This window comes from Trichosurus vulpecula, chromosome 7 (genome assembly GCF_011100635.1).
Source record: "Trichosurus vulpecula isolate mTriVul1 chromosome 7, mTriVul1.pri, whole genome shotgun sequence".
Classification (NCBI taxonomy): domain Eukaryota; kingdom Metazoa; phylum Chordata; class Mammalia; order Diprotodontia; family Phalangeridae; genus Trichosurus; species Trichosurus vulpecula.
In genome coordinates this window covers 254,441,323-254,462,832 of record NC_050579.1, presented here as the reverse complement: position 1 = coordinate 254,462,832, position 21,510 = coordinate 254,441,323, and the positions used below count along the sequence as shown (strand labels likewise).

General features: G+C 37.2%; 1 protein-coding gene across 1 annotated transcript in view; it reads left to right on the top strand.

Moving 5' to 3' along the window:
- OGFOD3 (2-oxoglutarate and iron dependent oxygenase domain containing 3) overlaps window positions 1-21,510 on the top strand; it is a 72,063-nt gene that overhangs the window by 23,512 nt on the left and 27,041 nt on the right. The window contains exons 5-7 of the mRNA XM_036766225.1: window positions 7,942-8,006; window positions 9,359-9,415; window positions 13,921-14,074. Coding sequence (XP_036622120.1) covers window positions 7,942-8,006; window positions 9,359-9,415; window positions 13,921-14,074 — 276 coding nt within the window. The remainder of the gene's footprint in view (window positions 1-7,941; window positions 8,007-9,358; window positions 9,416-13,920; window positions 14,075-21,510) is intronic.

The following is a 21,510-nucleotide window of genomic DNA, read 5'->3' as shown; positions in this document are numbered from 1 at the left end:
TAAGAGCTGTTCTGCTTAGACTCTCTGGCCATCCTTCTGTTCTCTTCTGTGCATTAAAAACTTTCAGTGACTCTTTTTTCTTTTTTCCCTCTCTTTCTCTTTTTTCTCTTCCTTCTTTTCTTCCTTCCGTCCTTTCTTTCCTTCTTTTTCTTTCTTTCCCTTCCATAGTCCCCTTCTTTTTCCTAGCTGCTTCTCCTCCCATTTGAAAAAAAAAGGAAAATAAAATCCTAGTAACAAATATTGGTCAAGCAAAATATATCCTTACATTTGCCATATCCAAGAAATTTACATATGTTTTTCACTCTCTTTATATATCTCTATAAATTCAACAGATATCGCAATTCAGAAGTCATTTATTAGGTGACTATTGCATGCTTGGTATAGTGAGATTCTTTTTATCTTTATTTATTTTGAGGCAATCGGGGTTAAGTGTCTTGCTCAGGGTCACACAGTTAGAAAGTGTGTGAGGCCAGATTTCAATTCAGGTCCTCCTGACTCCAGGGCCTGTGCTCTATCCACTGTGCTACTTTGCTGCCCCCATAGTGAGATTCTTAAGTGGATGACTTGTGATCTCGTTGATGTGGATATTCCATCTGGTGATATAGGTGACAACCCATCCATCGCTTATCCAATATGGCTCTTTTTCACATCCCCCTATATTCTGTGATACAGCCTCCACCCAGTGTGCTGGGGGCCTTCCTTGATTTCTCATGACATTGTGAGGACACCAGTGGAACACATGGATTGTCCCATCTATTAGCACATGCTGTCACCGTGGGACTCCTGTCTTCTTTATCACTCATACATTTTGATGCCATCTTTTATTCTGCTTTTCCTTAATTCCTTGTTTTTTATCTGTTTACAGTCTATTCATTCATTTACATTGCATCTCGTCATTGACATCTGGGTAATGATTATTTTTAGTACTTCTAAGACTAAGTCTGAGATTTTTGTTATTTATAGCTATACAATAACTGTGGCATATAAAAACAAAAATTGTCACTATTTCTTCCCTCCAGGAGCACCTAAAAGTCTTTGCTTTTTAGTAGAACTTAAGTTTTTTTCATGTTTAGTGTTCTTAAATCTTTTTCCTGTATTATGCTGACTATATTAACAACCTGATTATAAACTTTCTAGGCCTAGAGGGACTGTTTTCTTCCATTTTTTTTATCCTTCCTTTCCTCTTCTAACAGGCCTTCTTACCATTCCTTCATGGCATTCTGTTGCTCTCATAGTGTTCTATAAATAGTGAACACCTAAGTGTTGTTGATGATTGGGGAAGTGGTGATATTTGTAGTTTTTTGAGATACTTGGATGAAAGGCTCTAGATTTTGTTTTAATAATATTTTTGTTATTTTTCAGTCATGTCTGACTCTTTGTGACTCCATTTGAGGTTTTCTTGTAGAGATATTGATAGTTTACCATTTTGTTCTCCAGCTCATTTTATAGATGAGGAAACTGAGGCAAACAGGGTTAAGTGACTTGCCCAGGGTCACATAGCAAATAAGTATCTGAGATTTGAACACAGTTAGGTAAGTCTTTCTGACTCCAGGCCAAGCATACCATTGACTGAGCCACCTAGCTGCCCTTTTGTATTTATTTACACACACACACACACACACACACACACACACACACACACACACTTATTTATTATATATTTTCTAATTCTTCGAAGTTAATTCTTTTTTTTCCTTTTTTGTAAATGAATGAATTACATTACATGACCTGTAAGGTCTTTCCTGACAATAACACTTAGAATTAGAGAATTACAGAATCTGAAATGGAATGGTCCTCAGTGATCATCTAGTCCAATCAATATATGAAAGGAATCCCCATCATAACATAACTTGATAAGGTGTCATCCAGCTTTTTTTCTGAAGAGCTCCAAGGAGCGGGGAACTTATCACCCCTCTTTTGGACAGCTCTAATTATTAATGTGTTTATTTGTTTTTTTTTCTGACAGCCAGCCTAAGTTTACCTTTTTGTAACTTTCATATATTGCTAGTAAGTTCTGCTCTCAGGGGCTAAACAGAACAATCTTCCACATTTTTCTAGTCTTTCATCTTCCATCTTCTACCTGGTGTAATCCTTAAAGGACTTGAAGACAGCCATCATGCCCTATTTGAATCTTTATTCTATAGGCTAAAGATGTCCAGTTCCTTCACTTGATCCTCATATATTTTGGACTTAAGGTCCCTCATCATTTTGCTTTTCCTCTTCCTCACTCTCTCTAGTTTTTTTCCTTCCTTCTTAAATTGAGGTGCTTAGAACTGAACACAGAGGGGGCAGCTAGGTGGTGCAGGGAGTATAGCACTGGCCCTAGAGTCAGGAGGACCTGAGTTCAAATCCACCCTCAGACACTTGACACACTTACTAGCTCTGTGACCTTGGGCAAGTCACTTAACCCCAATTGCCCTGCCTTCACCCTTAAAAAAAAAAGGAAAAGAAAAAAAAAAGAACTGGACACAGAGGAAGTTTGATAAGAAAAGTAAGGTGGGCCACAGCTTTGCAAAAACTAAAATGAACTATACCCACAGCATCACCTTCAACTACTAGTTAAGTAAATAATTCTGTAAAAAAAAACAAAAAAAAAAACAAAGAATGATGTTAGTTTGGCATGGTGTTAAAGGACCAAGATCTGCTAGGGACCCCACCATCCAACATGTCAGCTGACAAAGCAGAACTTAAGATTCAAGCTGTACATCCCTTGAAGTAGCTTCCTGATAGCCTCTGCCTGTGTTTATTTGGATTTCTGGTTACCTATGGGCATAAAAGGTACCAGTCATGTAGGATTAATGTCCTTCAGAGTTGATGGATACCCAAAGACCAAGTTACCCCACCTGCTCTCTTGAATCATTGCTCTTTTTATCATTATCCCTTGGATTTTGTTATTTTTACATAGAAAAACTATTGATTTTTGTGGGTTTATTTTGGATCCTGCATCTTTGCTAAAACTATTAATTGTCTCAATTAATGTCTTTGATAATTTTCTAAACTGTCAGGGATAAATGTACAATCAAATAGGAATAGTTTTATTTCCTCTTTATTTATTTTTACTCCTTTATTTTTTTCTCCTTGCTAGCATTTGTAGAATTATTTCAAATAATACTGGGGAAAAAGCATCTTTACTACTATATTTATTTGAGAAAGTTTCTGCAGAATGCCCACTGAATGGGATACTTGTTTTTGGTTTTAGGTAGATACTTTCTATGATAATAATAAAAAAAAAGATCCCTCTGTAGAAGCCTTTGGTCTGGAGGTTTTTTTTTTTCTCTTAGCATAATTGGGTGTTGTACTTCGTCAAAGCCTTTTTCATATTTATTGAGATAATCATGCGGTTTTGGATGTTTTTATTTTTAATTTAATAATGTTAATTATTTTCCTAATATTGAATTGTACCTAGTATATAAATCCAGCTTGATCATAATGAATGATTTCTCAGAGGAATTACTATAGTCTGTTCAACAGGATTTTATTTAAAATTTTTGAATTTTTATTAATTAATGATATTGCTGATATACTTCTTTGTTTTATCCTTCCCAGATATTGGGACAATATTTAAATCATATAAGACATCTGGTAAAGTGCTTTCTCTCTTAATTCTTAAGAATAATTTTAAACCTTTTGGGAATAACCTGCTGTGTGATCACTTGGCAATACAGTGTCCTTTGCCTTATCAGGTGTTGATACATTTTCCTTTGGCTTGAAATATTTGGGCATATATTAATATTATTTTACCTGATCTCCAGCTGTTCTCTTGACATCAGTATCATCCCTTTTGTTTTATTTGCTGGTGTTCTTTAACTGAGCATTTTTCCTCATGCAATCTTTGGTAATTTTAATCTTTTCCCCTATTTATTTTCCCCTACTTTTTATACAATAGAATCTCAGTTTATGTATTACCTATACCTGGTTTACTTATGCTTCACTGGACAAGAAAAAATTTTTTGCAAAATTTGTTTTGCAGAACTAACAAAAATTCGCAGTACAAACATCATGTTTGGACTTGAAAAAAAATCATTGAGTCAAAGCATGGAATTGATTCCAAAAAATAATGTGAAGGCAGTAATGTTACTCTTACTTTTAGTGAAAGTAGCATAAAGAGAGAACACTCCCAACTCCCAACGTTGAAATTTCCATGTTCTCATGGAAGGAGATTCTCCTTCCAAGCAATAACCTGGACCAAGGGAGATGCTGTGGAGAGTGCCATTTGCGGCCGGGAGGACTGCACTCACCCACTCTGAATGTATTTTTTCCCGATTCAAAATACCGAGTTAGCTTAGATCCACAGCCGGAAGGGGACCCCCTTGAACACGTTGCTGCTGCCGCTTTGAAGAAGACGCCCCCTCCCCCAGCCTCCTCCCCGCCCCCTCCCCTGTTTGTGTTGGGGGGGGGCCTTCCTGCCATCAGAGTTGAGGCAGGAACCCGCCCCCACCCCCGCTGCCCCACCCACATGACCTGATCTTCCACTACAGCCCCTGCTCATGGGAGCCTCCACCACGCCTGGCGACCAGAGCAACCGTGTCATGGCCAAGTAAAGAGAACAGATATGTGGTACCGGGAGTTTAGGGTTTTTCTTCCTTTTGTCACTTTAAAGACCAAAGATGTGTGCTTGGAGCCCTGCGACTTACTGGTTTAAATGTACAAAGATCCCAAATAAATCTGCATGTGTGTTGCAGCTGCGTGGGGGGGGGTGTTGGTTTTATTTTCATTTTATATTGTGTACTACTCATTGCTGTTGTTTTTCAGGTGCATTAGGGACAAAAAACTTACTTAAAATTATAAGTAATTATTTTTATATGAATATTTTTGGGCATGTGGTACTGATTATCCTCCTTTACATTATTTCCTATGGGAAAATTCGCTTTGCATTATGAACAAATCGCTGGACAAACAGAATCTCAGAATGAATTAAATTTGTAAACCGAGGTTCTATTGTATGTCCCTATCTCACCATTATTATTTTACATTTTGTTTCTCTTTAATAACTATTATTCTATTATTGTGATTTTACTTTGTTCATTATTTGGATTAATTTGATTTTTCTCTCCTTATGAATTTTCTTAGTCTTTTCAAAGAAATGTTTTTTTAGTTTTATTAGTTATGTAGCCTTTTGGATTCCATTTAATTTTATTTATCCTAATTTTCAATATTTCTTCTCTTGTTCTTTGTGAGCATTTGCCTTTTTGTTTTCTGACTTTTAAAATTTCATATTCATTTCATTAAACTTCTCTTTTTTGTTACTATGTGTCTTTAGGGATATAATTTTTCCTCTGAAGACTTTTGCTCCATCTCAGAAAATTTTATATGTTGTCATTATCATGACCTTTCACATGGCTGTTTTTTCTACATTATTTTCTTTGACCCACTGTTTCAACAATCCAGCTAGCAGCTGTTGTGGGGGTGAAAGACCAACACAAGCCCAACAAGAATGCTACCAGCACGCTGCAAAAGCCCAGGTTCTTTTGATCTGCTTTAGTAAGGAAAGCAACATTAAGGGGTTGACAGGCTTACTTTAATTCAGCATACAACTACCATTCACTTAGTTCAGGGGAAAAAACCAACACCCTGAACTTCAGAGCAAATTACAAAGTACAAACATCGACAGACAGACCTTGTCTGATTCAAATCCCGATACACAGTTACCAGAGTTTAACAAAGTCCCAACATCCGGGTTACGAGCTGGCGGGCTGTTAGCTATAGCTGCCCGGAGTCTCCACATCAGCGCACCAGCACAAGTGAGAGCCCTGCTGGAATGGCTCTGTCTTCTCTTCTTAAAGCATTTTAGACGTCATCACACATCACCTGAATGACCAGAACTTAGGCTCCTATGATTGGCTCTGGAGTTAGCACCTCCCCTAAGTTAGCCCCACCTTGGGCCCCATCTTAGTTACCAATCCACACCCACATAGATTTTACACCTAATAAGGGTTTGGGCCTGGGGCTTAGCACCTAGTAAGACTCAATGAAATACACTGAATTACTCAAAGGAAACAAAAACCAAACTCTTCAAAGGCACTTGGTCGAACTAAGTGTTAAGAGCCCATTTTGCTTACCAACACACCCACTCATTCTTTATGATTTTGTTATCAAGTCTCTATTTAATTCTATGTCTTTTGCTTGTACTCTGGGTTCTGTGAAGAATAGGTTTAGTATTTCTTCTTTTAAATGTTGATTTGTCATTTCTCTGTGCTCCAACTTATGATTTATTTTTATTAAGGTGAATGTAGTACTGAAAAATATGTATATTCCTTAGTGGTCATATTCATGACACACTTCTATTTCTGTTTTCCCTCATGAGTGTCCATTAAGACAGGAGTCGATTTTGTGGGAACAAGAGTTCGTCTAAATTCTACACAGACTTTCTTCCTCTTCTTTGGACCATGCCCCAAGAACTGAAAAGTTATTTTATATCAAACAAACAGAAATTTTAAAAATAGTATGATTTATGATTAGGATGGTTGTCATGAAGCATTAATAATTAAGTAATCCTCTCTTAACCTCCATGTGTTAAAAACTAATTTACTTTTGGCAGAAGTACAAAAGATTTTGAGAAGTGTGAATGCCTTAGAAAGAATTACTATTAAGAGTTTTTCATAAATTTTCAACATTGAATAAAATTTTTATGTAATAGTATCAACTCTTGACTATATTGCAGAAATATTTATAAAACAGCTTCTTTGAGAAAACAAAAAACAATTTCATATATCTTTAGGCTACAAGAAAAAAAGAAAGTATCAATTTTTCCACAAATATGTTGGTATCACAAAAGTTATGAATTTTTAAAACTTGGTTTTATTTTATCTTCAATTTCAAATTTTCTCCTCACCCTTTCCCACCATCCACTGAGAAGGAAAGAAATACAAAACCCATTACAAATATTTCAGTCACAAAAGACAACTTTCTGAATTAGCCATGTTCCCAAATTTAAAAAGAAATCAAGAAAGAGAAAAATATGCATTAGTATGCACTATGAAATCACCTATCTGAGTTCTCTATCTGGAAGTAGATAGCATATTTCACCATGAGTCCTTTATAATTGTGGTGGGTCATTGTGTTCATCAGAGTAACTGTCTTTCACAGTTGATCATCTTTATAGTTTTGTTGTTACTGTGTAAATTATTCTCTTGGTTCTGCTCACTTCACTTTGTATCTGTTCATATAAGTCTTTCCAGGTTTTTTTTTTTTTGAAACCATCTCTTTCATTTTTTTTTATGGCACAGTAGCATTCCATCACATTCATAACTTGTTAGCCATTCCCCAGTTGATAGGCATACCTTCAGTTTCTAATTCTTTGCCACCTCAAAAAGAGCTGCTGTAATATTTTTGTACATATGGATCTTTTTCCTCTTTCTTTGATCTTTCTGGACCAGTTTATAGCTCCATCAGCAATGCATTAATATATCTATTTTCCCACATCCTTTCCAGTGGTTTTTATGAATTTTTAACCAGAGAGCCTTAAATACCAAATTGGCTTTTAGGTTTTGGATTAATTTGATTTTCTTTTACTTCGACTTTGAAAAGATGCAGGACATACAATTTAGAATCAAAATAGGAATGATATTTGTATAACAGTTTATTTACAATTTCTTATGCAATTTATAGTCTTCATATCTACTTCTAAGCCTACGCTCTACCACTTTCTCCCTCCTCTATTTCTAATTTGCAGATTCGAATGACAAGATTCCTATACATTTATTAACAACTAAAGGAAATACTAATTAGGAAGGAAAGGAAAAATAACTAATGTTAAATATAAGGAAATAGTGAATGTACAAAATAAGTAAATGAACAATTGTATACATCAAATTGTAAAAAGTAATTATTTTCTTCTGCAAGCAAGATTGTTATACTACTTATATCCCTCAGTTGAGTCAATAAATTATTCTTTCTGCTGTTTCATTACTAAGTTTTCATTTCATTCTCAATCTTTTCCAGGCTTCCATCTTAGACTTACACTCTGGGGCACTTTCTTTTGGAAAGCATTTTGTAAATCTGTACAGGTAATAATAAAACATGCCTAGCCTAACATTCTGTTGTATCACAGACGTATATGAGATTGAATTAGTTGATATTGCTCAGAAAATAATGTCTGTGGTATTTCATTCCAGTGTTCCTAGCCATAGGCCTCTTTATTAAGGTTGAACCTCATTTTTATTAATTTAGAAAATTCATAGCCTATTAATTTCATTTATGAACTTCCTAAGGTTGCGGGCAGCCAGGTGGCATTGTGGATAGAGTGTCTGGAGTCAGGGAGACTCATCTTCTTATCTTCCTGAGTTCAAATCTGGCCTCAGACACCTACGAGCTGTGTGACCCTGGGGAAATCACTTAACTCTGTGTGCCTCAGTTTCCTCATCTGTCAAATTAGCTGGAAAAAGAAATGGAAAATCACTCTAGTATCTCTGCCAAGAAAACTCCAAATGGGATCACAAAGAGTTGGGCACATTTGAAAAAAACTGAACAAGATTAGAAAGTATTTATGAGCAAATATGGTATTCTCAGAATTTTTTAAACTGCTCTGAAGAATTGGAAAAAAAATTAAGACTTGGCCTTTTACTTCAAGTAATTCATAATCTAGTTGAGGAGACAAGGTATGCTCACGTAGCATTAGAGAGCAATTAAGTTAAACTGTGTGTAGGTACAATACCAGTTCACAGACAGGAGAGCTTGATGTGTTGGGAATAGTTTAGCACAGCTTCTTGTAGATACATCTTTACCTGGGCCTTGAAGAATGGGTGAGAGGGATGGATAAAAAGGAAAGCATCCTAGATGAATTTGTGCTGTTCAGTATTTAGTTGAGTGACTGTGTCAGTGGCAAAAAACACAAATTCATAGGATCATAGACAGAGCTGGGAGGAACCTCAGAGGACCTTGTCCAAGCCCCTATTTTACAGATGAGGAAGCTGAAGTCCAGGGAAAGTAAGTGTCTTAGGCAAGGTCCTGTATTGGGAATGGCATAGGCAGAATTTGAATCCAGGTCCTCTGACTCAAAACCCAATGTTCTTTCTGCTGTACCAAACTGATTCATTCCACTTCCTTTCATAAACTGAGATGTCTGCTTTTGTTGGGTAAGGGAACCCCAATATTTATTTTTCTTAACCCTGATGAATGTTATTATTACTTAGTGTAAATTTTATGTTGTTTTTGGAGATTTTTTGTTTTTGTCACTGCACTAGATAGTTTTAAATAGTTTTTTTTTTTAAAAAAAAGTTAGTTTTCAGTAATTTTCTTTTGCCACATTAATTAGCTAAATGATGGAGGAAAAGGTGATCTTAAAGGCAGTAAGGAAAACAGGCAGAATATCTATAATGTGATTCATATCTTTTTATTAAGATATTTTTGTTTTTTGCAGATACTTTGGGGCAAAAATCCAAGATATCTTCTCAGAAGAGGATTTTCAGTTATACCGGTAAAATAACTCAAAGAAGTCAAAGCAAAATCCATTCTTGAATTCATTAGTGTTAGACTCTAGAAAAAACTTCTTGTTTAAATGTTGAAGCTGTCTGTATTGGGGCGATTCAAGAAATATGGCATATATCTTTGAATACATATCTTTTTGGTAGACAATTAGCCACTGATCAAATGTGAGATGATTTCTTTGTGATCTTTGTAAAAAGAGTGGTCTGACCGCTAAAAGTGGATTTACACTAGATTATAATGATGAGACTGGAAATTGATCCAGAGAAAAAGGGATATGTTAGTGACAACTTATACATTATCTAAATTTCTTGTCTTCCTCTAATGATCTATGAACAGAATACCATCCAGCTACTGAAGAAATAAAATTGTGTGATTTGTTTTTTGTAATACACATTCACAAATTCAGCTGTGAATGTGAACTGATCTCTGTGAGATCTCTCACGCATACACATACACACCTGCAGGCATGCAGGCATGCATGCACACATACCCTAACTTTAAAATTTTAAGTTTGGCAATAATATTTTTCATACTGTGAGAAAGTGAGGTAAAAGAATAATCGTCTTAGACTCATGCTTTATTTTGAATCTCAGAGTTGGTAATTTAATTCAAATTTTGTGTGTGTTTGCCTTTTATTAAATACATAAAATTAGTCTTAAAATCTATCCCGTTTAATGGATTGAATCTATTATTTTTGAAATATTTGTATCCCATGTCTTCTTCTGTAATTCTACCATGCATTCTGTTAATGACCTAGCCTCACAGTTTCTACTAATGTTAGTTGTGGTTCTAAGAGAAAATTCTGATTTTTGTGTTATTTACCCTTGTAAAATATCTTTTTGGTAGACAATTAGCCACCGATCAAATATGAAATTATACATTTATCAAGAATGCTTCTTATGTGGGACAAAATTTTTGATATGAAAATAGGAATGGAGGGAAGAGAGGAGAAAAGAAACAAGCTTTAATTAAGCCAAAACAAAGTGCCAGGCATTGTGTTAAGTGCTTTACAAATATATCTTATTTGATCTTCAAAGCAGCTCTGTAATGTAGGTGCTGTTATTATTCCCATTTTAAGTTGAGCAAACAGTTGAGGCAGACAGGCATTAAGTGAACTGCTCAGGATCGCAGAGCTATTAATTGTCTGAGGCTGGTTTTGAACCCAGGTCTTCCTGACTCCAGGCCCAGCTCTGGATCCAATAGATTAGTTTCTTCAATTCCTTCAAAATTTCCTCTATCCTTAACTAAGGGCAATTACATATTCCTAGCTTCCTGAGATTTTGTAGTATACTTCAGGCCCTGGAGGACATAATCAAACATTAATCTGTCTTTTTTCAGTTATAGCTGTATTTCCAGTGGTTTTGGTCTGAATATCAACCTGGGTATTTTTGTGTATATGAAATATTTATTACTAGCCCCTATTTCACGCATTAAAGTAGCCCAGTTACTTTTTTAGTCTTTTAGTTTAAGTGGAAAATGAAAACAAGTATTCCCTTTAAGTCCACATATTGGAAGTTAAAAAAAAATTGAACTGATGAACTGATGCAGAGTGAAGTTAGAAGAACTTCAGTTAGGAAAATAATATACATAGTGACTTCAGCAGTGTTAACTGGAAAGAACAATACTGAACACTGCATAGTTACACTGCCCAAGCTTGGCTCTGGAGAAGAAATGAGAAAATGCAGCTCCTTCCCTTCTTTGGTAAGAATCTATGGGTGTGAAATACTGTAAACACTATATACAGTGGTTGGTTTTGCTGAATGACCTTTCCTTGCCTCTTTTAAAATCCTTCTATACAAGGTATGACTCAATGGGTATGGCAGGAAAATATTTTTTTAAATGTATATAATGTTACAACCAAAAGAATCAATTAAAAATAAATAAAATGATCTTTATAAATCTTCATTATAAATAATAGCTTATCAGTATAGGTACTTTGTTATTAAAAGCACTTTTATGTACATTATTTCATTGTTCCTCCCAACAAGCACCCATACTTTACCTATCGTATTTCCCCATGTATAAGATGCACCTTAATTTTGGGGCCCGAAACTTGAAAAAAAATGTATTACATAAAGTTATTGAACTCAAGTTTTATTCATCTGCTCATAGCTTTCAGGCATCTTTTGGGCACGTCTGGTGCATGTACACATGTTTAGTCCATTCCTTTTCATGAACCTGAAGCACCAATTGTGTCCTCCTTTGAAATCAGTAACTTCTTTTTCATCAGCAATTCTTCTTGCCACATGCTGAACCATCTTTATGGACACAGGAATTCCAATTGCCCTTTGCTCTTCAATCCATATCTTCAATTCCCTTTCTAAATCAGGCCATTTTGCTGACTTGCCTCCCATGGTCTTCTTCTCCCATGGCATTTTCAGTGGGGTTTCTTCTTCCCGTAGCCAGTCTTGGATTGTTTTCTCAGTTGGAGGAGGACCAAACTTACCTTCAGCAGCACGATTTCCATTCACTTTTGCAAACTGGATCACTTTTAACTTGAACGCAGCACTGTACGAAAATCTTTTCTGAGCCATTTCTGGGCAGAACATGGCAAAACGTAACCTAATATACTGGTAACAAATGCGAAACAATAAGCATAAAGACAACAAGCACGAAAAAGCAGGAAATGCAAGTAAAAAAATGTACAACAATGAGTGCAAAAACAAGCACGGAAAAAGTGGGAAATGCAGTTAAAAAAATCTACAACCACTGTCGCACCCAGTTTTTAGACCCCAAATTTTTCGGAAAAGGGTGCATCTTATACATGGGGAAATATGGTATATGGAAACTTACCATTCAGTTTTCATTTGCTTAATATCAGATATTGTAACAAGTAGCACCCTGTCTGGAATCCCTGACAGGATAGGCAGAAGAAGACATGAGATACTCTGAGACTGTATTCTTTACACTATACCACACTGATTCGGTTTTAGGGGTACATGGACTTCAAAAAAGGTTCAGGGCAGAGTTCTTTTGGTAAGAATTCATGGACTCAAGCAGTTTTCCAGTCAGGTGGGAAGAAGTCTGTTGTAATGATAATATGGCAGGCAGAATATAACGACAATGTTGCTTGCTGCTACTGTGGGTGTTTAAGACCAACAACACCAGCACACAGGAGGTCTACTAGCACAGGTTCTTTGATCTGCTTTTCTGAGGAAAGCAACTTAAAGGGGTTTACAGTCTCACTTTAATCAAACATACATATATCATTCACTTAGCTTGTGGAAAAGTCAGCACTCTGTACTTCAGAGCAAATACAAACAGAAATTATGAACAGAGCAAATAACACAAATCAACAGATAGGCTTCTAGCTGTCCGACCAAAGCTATACATACATAGTTACCAGAAAGAGAGAAGCACCAACATCTGGGTTTTCAAGGCGGGGTGGGGGGGGTGGGGTCCTTGATGGGTACCCAGAGTCTCCACACCAACACTCTTCCAATGAATGAGCCCCAAACAAAATGCTAACCTCAGAGTATATATACACTTCTTCAGGGTCAGAGTGTTTCACACGTCTCCTGACCTAGTTAGCAAAAGAGTGTGGGCCTTCCTACAAACAAAGGCAAGACTCAGTCAAAGGCACTTGATGGCCTTAGTGCTGAGAAGCAGTCCAAAACAAAAGACAACAAAAAGTCTCACTTTGCTTGCCTTTACACAAAGCTCCTTAGGGAACTTGCTGCATAACAGGAGTGATGCTAAAGCTTATATAGAAAAAGTACAGTGAGTGGTGTGCCGGGTGTGCTAATTAGATGGTGAACATATAGTTTCTGTACCTTGGGCACAGGCATCATTCACTACTGGAAACCTGGGGGCACAGGGTGGAGTGGCTTCTAAGGTTTGGTTTGTTATTATACAAGATAGCCTGGGGAGTTGACATCTATAGCTTAACCTCTGGATTATATACATAACTGTGGGAATCAGTACATGATAGTCCTGTTGGTATGAGATAGTCTTGTTCTTGTAACAGGGAGAGATAGTTTGCCTCATTTGAGCCCACTCATGACTTCTTGCCAGAGATATGGTCTTTGGGCTGGGGAGAGGTATGGGCCTAGGGCTAGGGTCCAAGCACAAGCACCCCATTAACACCACTTCTTTGTTACGCTATTTTTTTCCTATGAGATAATCAGATGCCATTAATATAATTTTGACTTAGAGCATGTTTACCAGGAACATAACTTGATGTAAGTCAGTGTTTAGTATCCAGTGTGTGCTTAGCAGAAAGACAAAGTAACATGATGGATAGAGGACTGGCTGCAGGGTCAGGAAAGCTTGACATACTGGCTCTGAACCTTGGCAAGTCACTTAATCCCTCAGTGTCCCAAATGATATCAAAAACTCTTATGTTGCAGATCTGCATTGGTATAGTAGGGACTTTCTTCGCCAGAAACTCCTTTCTACCCTGATGAAATTATTTGTTGGGAGTCACGTTAAAGATAATTAAAATGTTTACTTTGCATGTGAAATTTGTTTTTAAAGTGAGTGTTTTCTTTACAGTGATGTGAGGCAAAAAATTCAACATACAATTGGTCAAGCTTTTGATATCAACATTTCATCCATGTATCTGACAAAGCCTACCTTCTTCTCCCGGATAAATAGTATGGAGGCCAAGACAACTCATGATGAATACTGGCATCCTCATGTTGATAAGGTGAGGGGTATATGTGTATGTAGGACATTTTCATATGTTCCCTTTGACTATAAGTCATATGGAACATGGGATTTATATATTGATTGAATTATCCTGTACATGACATGTAGAAATGATACTTTGATATTTTATGAAATAAATCAAGCCTGCACACCCTGCAGCATGCCAAAGGGTTTCAGGTGGCCCACAAATGTAGAGGAAAACATCCTCAAAATCCTTTGGTGTGCCCACAGGCTGTAAGCAGCCCACAGGCTGCAGTTCATGCAGGCCTGAAATAGATCAAGGCAGAATCTTATTGTAAGTTAATGGACAAAACTCCTTATTGTGATTGTTAATTCTCTACTTTATATTTTTACTTCTTAATATTTCAGAATTTATCTCCCACATTTTAGGAATTTATTCTAGCTTCTTGTATTAGCAACAGGAACAAATAGGGTATAACCATTTGTGAAACATTTATTGAATATAGCAATAAATACACCCTACTGAATTAGGTTCTATGGGAATTACAAAGAAGTACTTATAAGAAATTGTGCCTGTACTTGGAATTTGCATTCCAGCTTGGGAGACAAGATATATACAGGTGGAAAGCCAAGAGCAATGACTGAGGGTAATAATAGACACAAAGCACTGTGGTCTATCAGCTCATTTGTATGTGATTGTTCTCAGAATTTTGAAGGTTTTAGCTGAGAAACTATAAATCAAATAACTTTGGAGAGTATGGGAAGTTTATACAGGGTGTATAAGGACTGCTGGGGTCATATTTATCAGAAAAGTAGATCTTTGAGCTTCCCTTCATAAATTAAAGGTGAATCACTAATGAGGAGGCAGTCACTTAAGACATTAGAAAATATAAGCTAGCAGCAGCAGAAGCTATAGGAGAAGAAAGGAAGATGACCAAATAAATGATAGAAGAAGCGGGAGAGAAACCTGAACATAGGAGGAATCAGTGATAGAAAGCCCAAGAGAAGAGAAGCTGCTTATGGGAGACAAAATACTGACAGGGGCTGAATTAACTAACAGCTCTGCAGCTACTAGTTCACTGGAAAAGAGCTGAATACTGATGCTGTGGGGAGAGCTGTCTGGGTTTATTGTTCTCTGGTGCCATCTATACCCTGAGAGGAGGTGAACCTTTTAGGGGTTCCTGTGCTTTGTTGTTCAGTCATTTCTATCGTGTCGGGCTCTTTGTGACCTGATTTCGGATTTTCTTGTCAAATTTACTGGAATGGTTTGCCACTTCCTTCTCTAGTTCCTGTGCTAGTCTCTATCCAGTTTGAGAAAGAGAAATAGGGGAAGGCTTTGTTGGCCTTGCTGTGAGAGTGGACTTGGCTTCTCTGGGAACCGATCAGGTTAAACAGAATCCTTGGCTATTTGAAGAGCGGGAGGGGGAAAAGTTGCGTGGCTCTGTCACCATTACAACTTGAGAAGCACACAAGAAGAACTCAGCCTACTAGCAGGGTATAGAAATATATCTCTCCTCCACCTCTCACCAAGGCAACCCCTAGGATCTTTAGAGAGAGAGTTTGAGTTGTGGTCATGCCTGTGGCTGCCTCCCTTCTGAAAAAAATCACTAGTTCTGCTACTAGTGTAAGGAAACAGATTGACTGTGTCCAAAGAGAGGGAAAGAAGGCGTAGATACCACTGCTCATTTGGGTGGTCCAGTCTCACATCCTGTGAAAATAGCATTTTTACTTAGAGAAAAGGAGTCCAGTGGGACAGAAATCTGGCCTGCTTTTGGAAATTTCTTTGAGTCAAGACATTCCTACTCAGAATTTTCAGTATTCCCAAACAAAAAGGCAAAATTCTATAGTAAGATAAAACATTGTTATGAAGTTCAACTAACACTGAGTTGTCAAACAGAATAACAGTCACAACTTTCAATACATCCTGGAGAAGGATCATCCTAAAACCATTCAGTCTTTATATGGGGTATATATAGCGGGCTGGCCACATTGTTTGAATACCAACTTGTACGCTTGCCGAAATGACCATTTTATAGAGAACTCACGCAGGGCAAGCCCTCACATGGTGTTCAAAAGAAGCGATACAAGGACACTCTTAAGATCTCTCTTGAGAACTTTGGAATGGAATGTGTGACATAGAAGACACTGGCACAGAACCACCCAGCATGGCGTGCCCTCATCAGAGAAGGTGCTGTGCTATATGAGTAAAACAGAATTGAAGTAGCTCAAAAGAAATGCAAGATGTGCAAATTTAGAGAATCCACCCCAAGTGTTCACATGGACTATTTGTGCCCAACCTATGGTAGAGCACTCCAAGTTCACATTGGTCTGATCAGCCACAGTTGATTCTAGCATAGTGATGTCATTTTGGCCCTCTCTGAGAATGAAGGATGACAACCAGCCAACCCTTTTTACCTACTCTCTCAACCCCCAATTAAACTGTACTGGCTAGGTCTGCAGAGGGTGGTGGATACTGTGTCCCCTCAGGACTCTGGAGTTAGGTTAAATCTTGAGGGGCTTCCTAAGCTCTCACTGGCATATTCTCATGGTTATCTTTTGATTTCAATTAATCAAATAGATTTAATTAACTTTTAGTTAGTGGTATTTAACATGGTATAGATATAGTAAGAACAGCTTGTTACAAAATATTCCCACAGAACTCAGCAACTTCTGCTCTTCCAAGTATAAACAGAGTCCAGACTTTAAGAGCCGTTATGACCAAGGGCTGACTCCCTGTGTCTTCGTTGCATGAAGTCCTCTCCTCAGGCATGCTGTCATGTTTCTTCCGGGCTCCTTGTGTAGTCTTGAATTGTTCTTTCTTCAACATGTCCTGTCTATCCTTGGGCTCCTGAAACAGAGAGAGTCATTAACTGTTCCAGAGATACTGCCAGAATACTGATAGGAAGTCCAGAATCTCCCAAATGCCTCAAAGCTCATCAGGTCTTTCTTCAGTCAAAGGGGAGAGGTGAGGAATGAAGCCAGGGTGTGCCCACCACCCTCCTCCACCCTGCCCTCGTTTTTCCACAGGGGCTTGGCTGAAAGCTTCCATTAGTAAGTAATCTGTTAGACTCTTAAATCTCTGATTATAGACTAGCTTGTTCTTTTTTTATAGGACATGACCTCGATCGCTCTTATGAACAAAATCACTTTTGTACAGGCCCCATAATCATGACTTTATAGACAGAGGTCACTCTAGAGTTCATCCAATGACTATCAAATGTGTCTAAATTGATCCAGGACTTTTCTCACTTAGGCTAAGATTTACTGATTGATTAATTCAGTGGAGATGTCCAGGTCTTGTTTATACCTGATGAGGAGATGTCTTTGCTGAGTTGCCTCCTTAAATAGAGGTTTTAGTATTCATGGCCCTGATTTCCAATTAGAGGGACAGAGGGTAGTGATGAGGTGCGAGTACCAAGGTAAAGTAAATCTTGTAGGATGATGAAGTTTCCAAATGATGAGGTTCCTGGGGCATTATGATGTCAGAGAAGTCATAAAGTAGTATCTCCAGTTGAGAAATAAGATTAGAACAGTGCCTGGAGCAGCGGCCATGAGAACAACCGCTCCTGAGGCTTGCAGCCCACAGTCTAAAGGTTTGAAACTCACCTTCTTGAACTTCCGGGAGCCATCATGACCAGGTAAAACAGCTCTCATCCCTCCCTTCCTCACCCAGATAATACTCCCTTGGAAGAAACCCTGAAATACAGGAGCCAGAAGTGGGGCTTCATTAGCTGAACAGCTGGAGTTCCTGAAGCCAAGGAGGTGGAGCCAGCAAAAGTCAACACCAGGACCCAGATGTGCCTTCTCACAGCCAGGGAAACTGGCATACACCAGCACAGACAACTGCTGAGACCACTCATATTGTAGTGAAGCCCTAAGGGAAGAGAAGACTTCCAGCAGCCAGACCACCACTCCCCCACACCTCACAAAACCAGAGGTCACAGCGCACAAAGCCAGTAACCAGGCCCACAGTTCCCAGGACAAGAAGCTTGGGACAGAGCCTCCTGAACCTCAGAAGCAGAGATCCACTTTAAAAAGCCAGGAAAAAGACAGCCATCATTAAGAAGCAATCCAGAAAACCAAGACTATTTACTCTTTTTATGGAGACAGGGAAGATTGAACCAGAAGAGGACAGCATTGACACTATCCCCGCATCTGAAATCTCAAAAGGGAATGTGAACTGGTCTCAAGCCCAAAAAGCATTCCTGGAAGACTTCAAAGAGGATTTTAAAAACCAAATTAGAGAGGTAAAAGAAAAATGGAAAAAAAATTCACTGATGAGGACAAATCTTTAAAAAGCAAAATTGGCAACATGGTTAAGGAGAATTCAGAATCTAAATGGAGGGATTGACTCCCTGAAAAGTAAAATTAACCAAATGGAAAAGGAGACTCAGAAGCAAAATGAGGAAAACAATTTGTTAAAAGTTAGAATTGGGCAATTAGAAGCTAATGACTCTTATGAGGCATCAAGAATCAGTGAAACAAAATCTAAAGAATGAAAAAATAGAAGAAAACTTGAAATATCTGATTGGCAAAACAACTGACCTGGAAGATGGATCCAGGAGAGATAATCTAAGAATTATTGGTCTGCCTGAAAACCATAATGGAAAAAAGAGCCTGGACAGTATCTTCTAAGAAATCATCAAGGATAACTGCCCCAAGATCCTAGAACCAGAGGGTAAAATAGTCATGGAAAGAATCCACCCATCACCCCCTGAAAGAGATCCCAAATTGAAAGCTCCAAGGAATATAGTAGCCAAATTCCAGAATTATCAGGTCAACGAGAAAATACTGCAGGCAGCCAGAAAGAAACAATTCAAATATGGCTAAACTACAGTCAGAATCATGCAGGATCTTGCAGCTTCTACATTGAAAGACAGGAGGGATTGGAATATGATATTCTGTAAGGCAAAGGAGCTTGAACTACAACCAAGGATCAATTACCCAGCAAAATTCAGCATAATTTTTCAGGAAAGGAGATGGAAATTCAATGAAATAAGGGCATTCTAGACCTTCCTCATGAAAAGGTCAGAGCTCAATGGAAAATTTGATCTTCAAGTACAAAACCAAAGAGAGACATAAAAAGGTAAACAAAGGGGAAAAAAAAACCTTGTTATTAAATAAGGGCAAATTGTTTACATCCTTATATAGGATTATGTTGTTTTATATATGTTACATATGTATGTGTATGTCAATCTTGAGAATGGTACAGTTATTACTGCAATTAAAAGGGGTATACATAGACTGAGGGTGTCAGCATAAAGTAACTTACATGATAAAAAACATAATTAAGGGGTGTAAAGGGATTGTTCTGGGAGAAGACATAAGGAGGAGGTAGAAAAGGGTAAATTGCATCCCACGAAGAGGCACAAAAACATTATAGTAGAGGGAAGGAAGGGAGAGAGAAGAGTAGTGTCTGAGCTTTATTCTCATTGGATTTTATTCAAGGAGGGAATAACATACTCTGAAAAGTATAGAAATCAAACTTGTCCTACAGGCAGTAGGAGGGGAAAGGTGAAAGAAAAGGGAGGGGGGTGGTTAGAAGAGAGAGAAGTAGTAGCAAGGGGAAAAGGGTAAAATAAGGGAGGGAAAACTGTGGAAGATGGTGATTAAAAGCAAAATTCTTTTGAGGAGTGGAAGGGAGAAGGGAGAAATAAAAATATAAACGGGGCGGGGGGGAATAGGATGGAGAAAAAGACACAGTCATCATAACTATGAATGTGAATAGGATGAACTCTCTCATAAAATGGAGTCAGATAGCAGAATAGATTAAAAACCATAATGCTACAATATGTTATTTACAAGAAACACATTTGAAACAGTGATACACACAGGGTAAAGATAAAAGGCTGGGATAGAATATATTATGCTTCAGCTGAAGTAAAAAAAGGAGTAGCAATCCTAATCTCAGACAAAGCAAAACCAAAGCTAGATCTAATTAAAAGAGGTAAGGAAGGACACTATATCCTGCTAAAAGACACCATCGACAATGAAGCAATATCATTACTAAACAGATATACACCAAGTGGTATAGCTTCCAGATTCTTAGAGGAGAAGTTAAGGGAGTTACAGGAAGAAATAGACAGCAGAACTATACTAATGGAAGATCTCAACCTCCCCGTTTCTGAACTTGATAAATCTAACCTCAAAATAAACAAGAAGGAAGTTAAGGAGGTGAATAGAATTTTAGAAAAGGTAGATATGATAGACATCTGGAGAAAACTGAATGGGGATAAAAAGGAATATACCTTTTTCTCAGCGGTACATGACACATACTCAAAAAATGACCATGTACTAGGGCATAAAAACCTCACAATCCAAGGCAGAAATAGTCAATGCATCCTTTTCAGATCATGACGCAATAAAAATTATTTGTAATAAAAGACTGTGGAAAGATATACTAAAAATTAATTGGAAACCAAATAATCTAATCCTAAAGAATGAGTGGGTCAAAGAACAAATCATAGAAGCAATTAATAACTTTATTCAAGAGAATAATAATAATAATGAAACAACATACCAGAACTTACGAGATGCAGCAAAAGCAGTTCTTAGGGGAAGTTTTATATCTCTAAATGCTTACGTGAATAAAATAGAGAAAAAGGAGATCAATGAATTGGGCATGCAACTGAAAAAGAAAAAAAAAACTGAAAAAGAACAAATTGAAAATCCCCAATTAAATACCAAATTAGAAATACTGAAAATGAAAGGCGAGATTAATAAAATTGAAATGTAGAAAACTATTAAACTAATAAACTAATAGCTGGTTTCGTGAAAAAAAACAAACAAATTGATAAACCTTTGGTCACTTTTATTTAAAAAAAGAAGAAAACCAAATTACCAGTATCAAAAATGAAAAGGGTGAATTCACATCCAATGAAGGGGAAATTGAAACAATAATTAGGAATTATTTTGCCCCGTCGTATGCCCATAAATTTGACAACATTGGGAAATGGATAAATATTTACAAAAATATAAATTGCCCAGGTTAACAGAAGAGCAAGTAAAATACCTAAATAACCCCATCTCAGAAAAAGAAACTCAGCAAGCCACCAGTGAACTCCCTAGGAAAAAATCTATAGGGCCATATGGTTTTACATGTGAATTCTGTCAAACATTTAAAGAATAATTACTTCCCATACTTCCCATGGGTGAAGAAGTCCTACCAAATTCTTTTTATGACACAAATAACAGTACTAACACCTAAACCAGGAAGAGTCAAAACAGAGAAAGAATATTATAGACCAATTTCCCTAATGAATATTGATGCAAAAATTTTAAATAAAATATCAAAAAGATTGCAGCAACTTATCATGAGAATAATACACTATGACCAGGTAGGATTTATTCCAGGAATGCAAGGCTGGTTCAATATTAGGAAAACTATCAGCATAATTGATTATATCCACAATGAAACTAGCAGAAACCATATGATTATCTAATAGAGCAGAAAAAGCTTTTGACAAAATACAA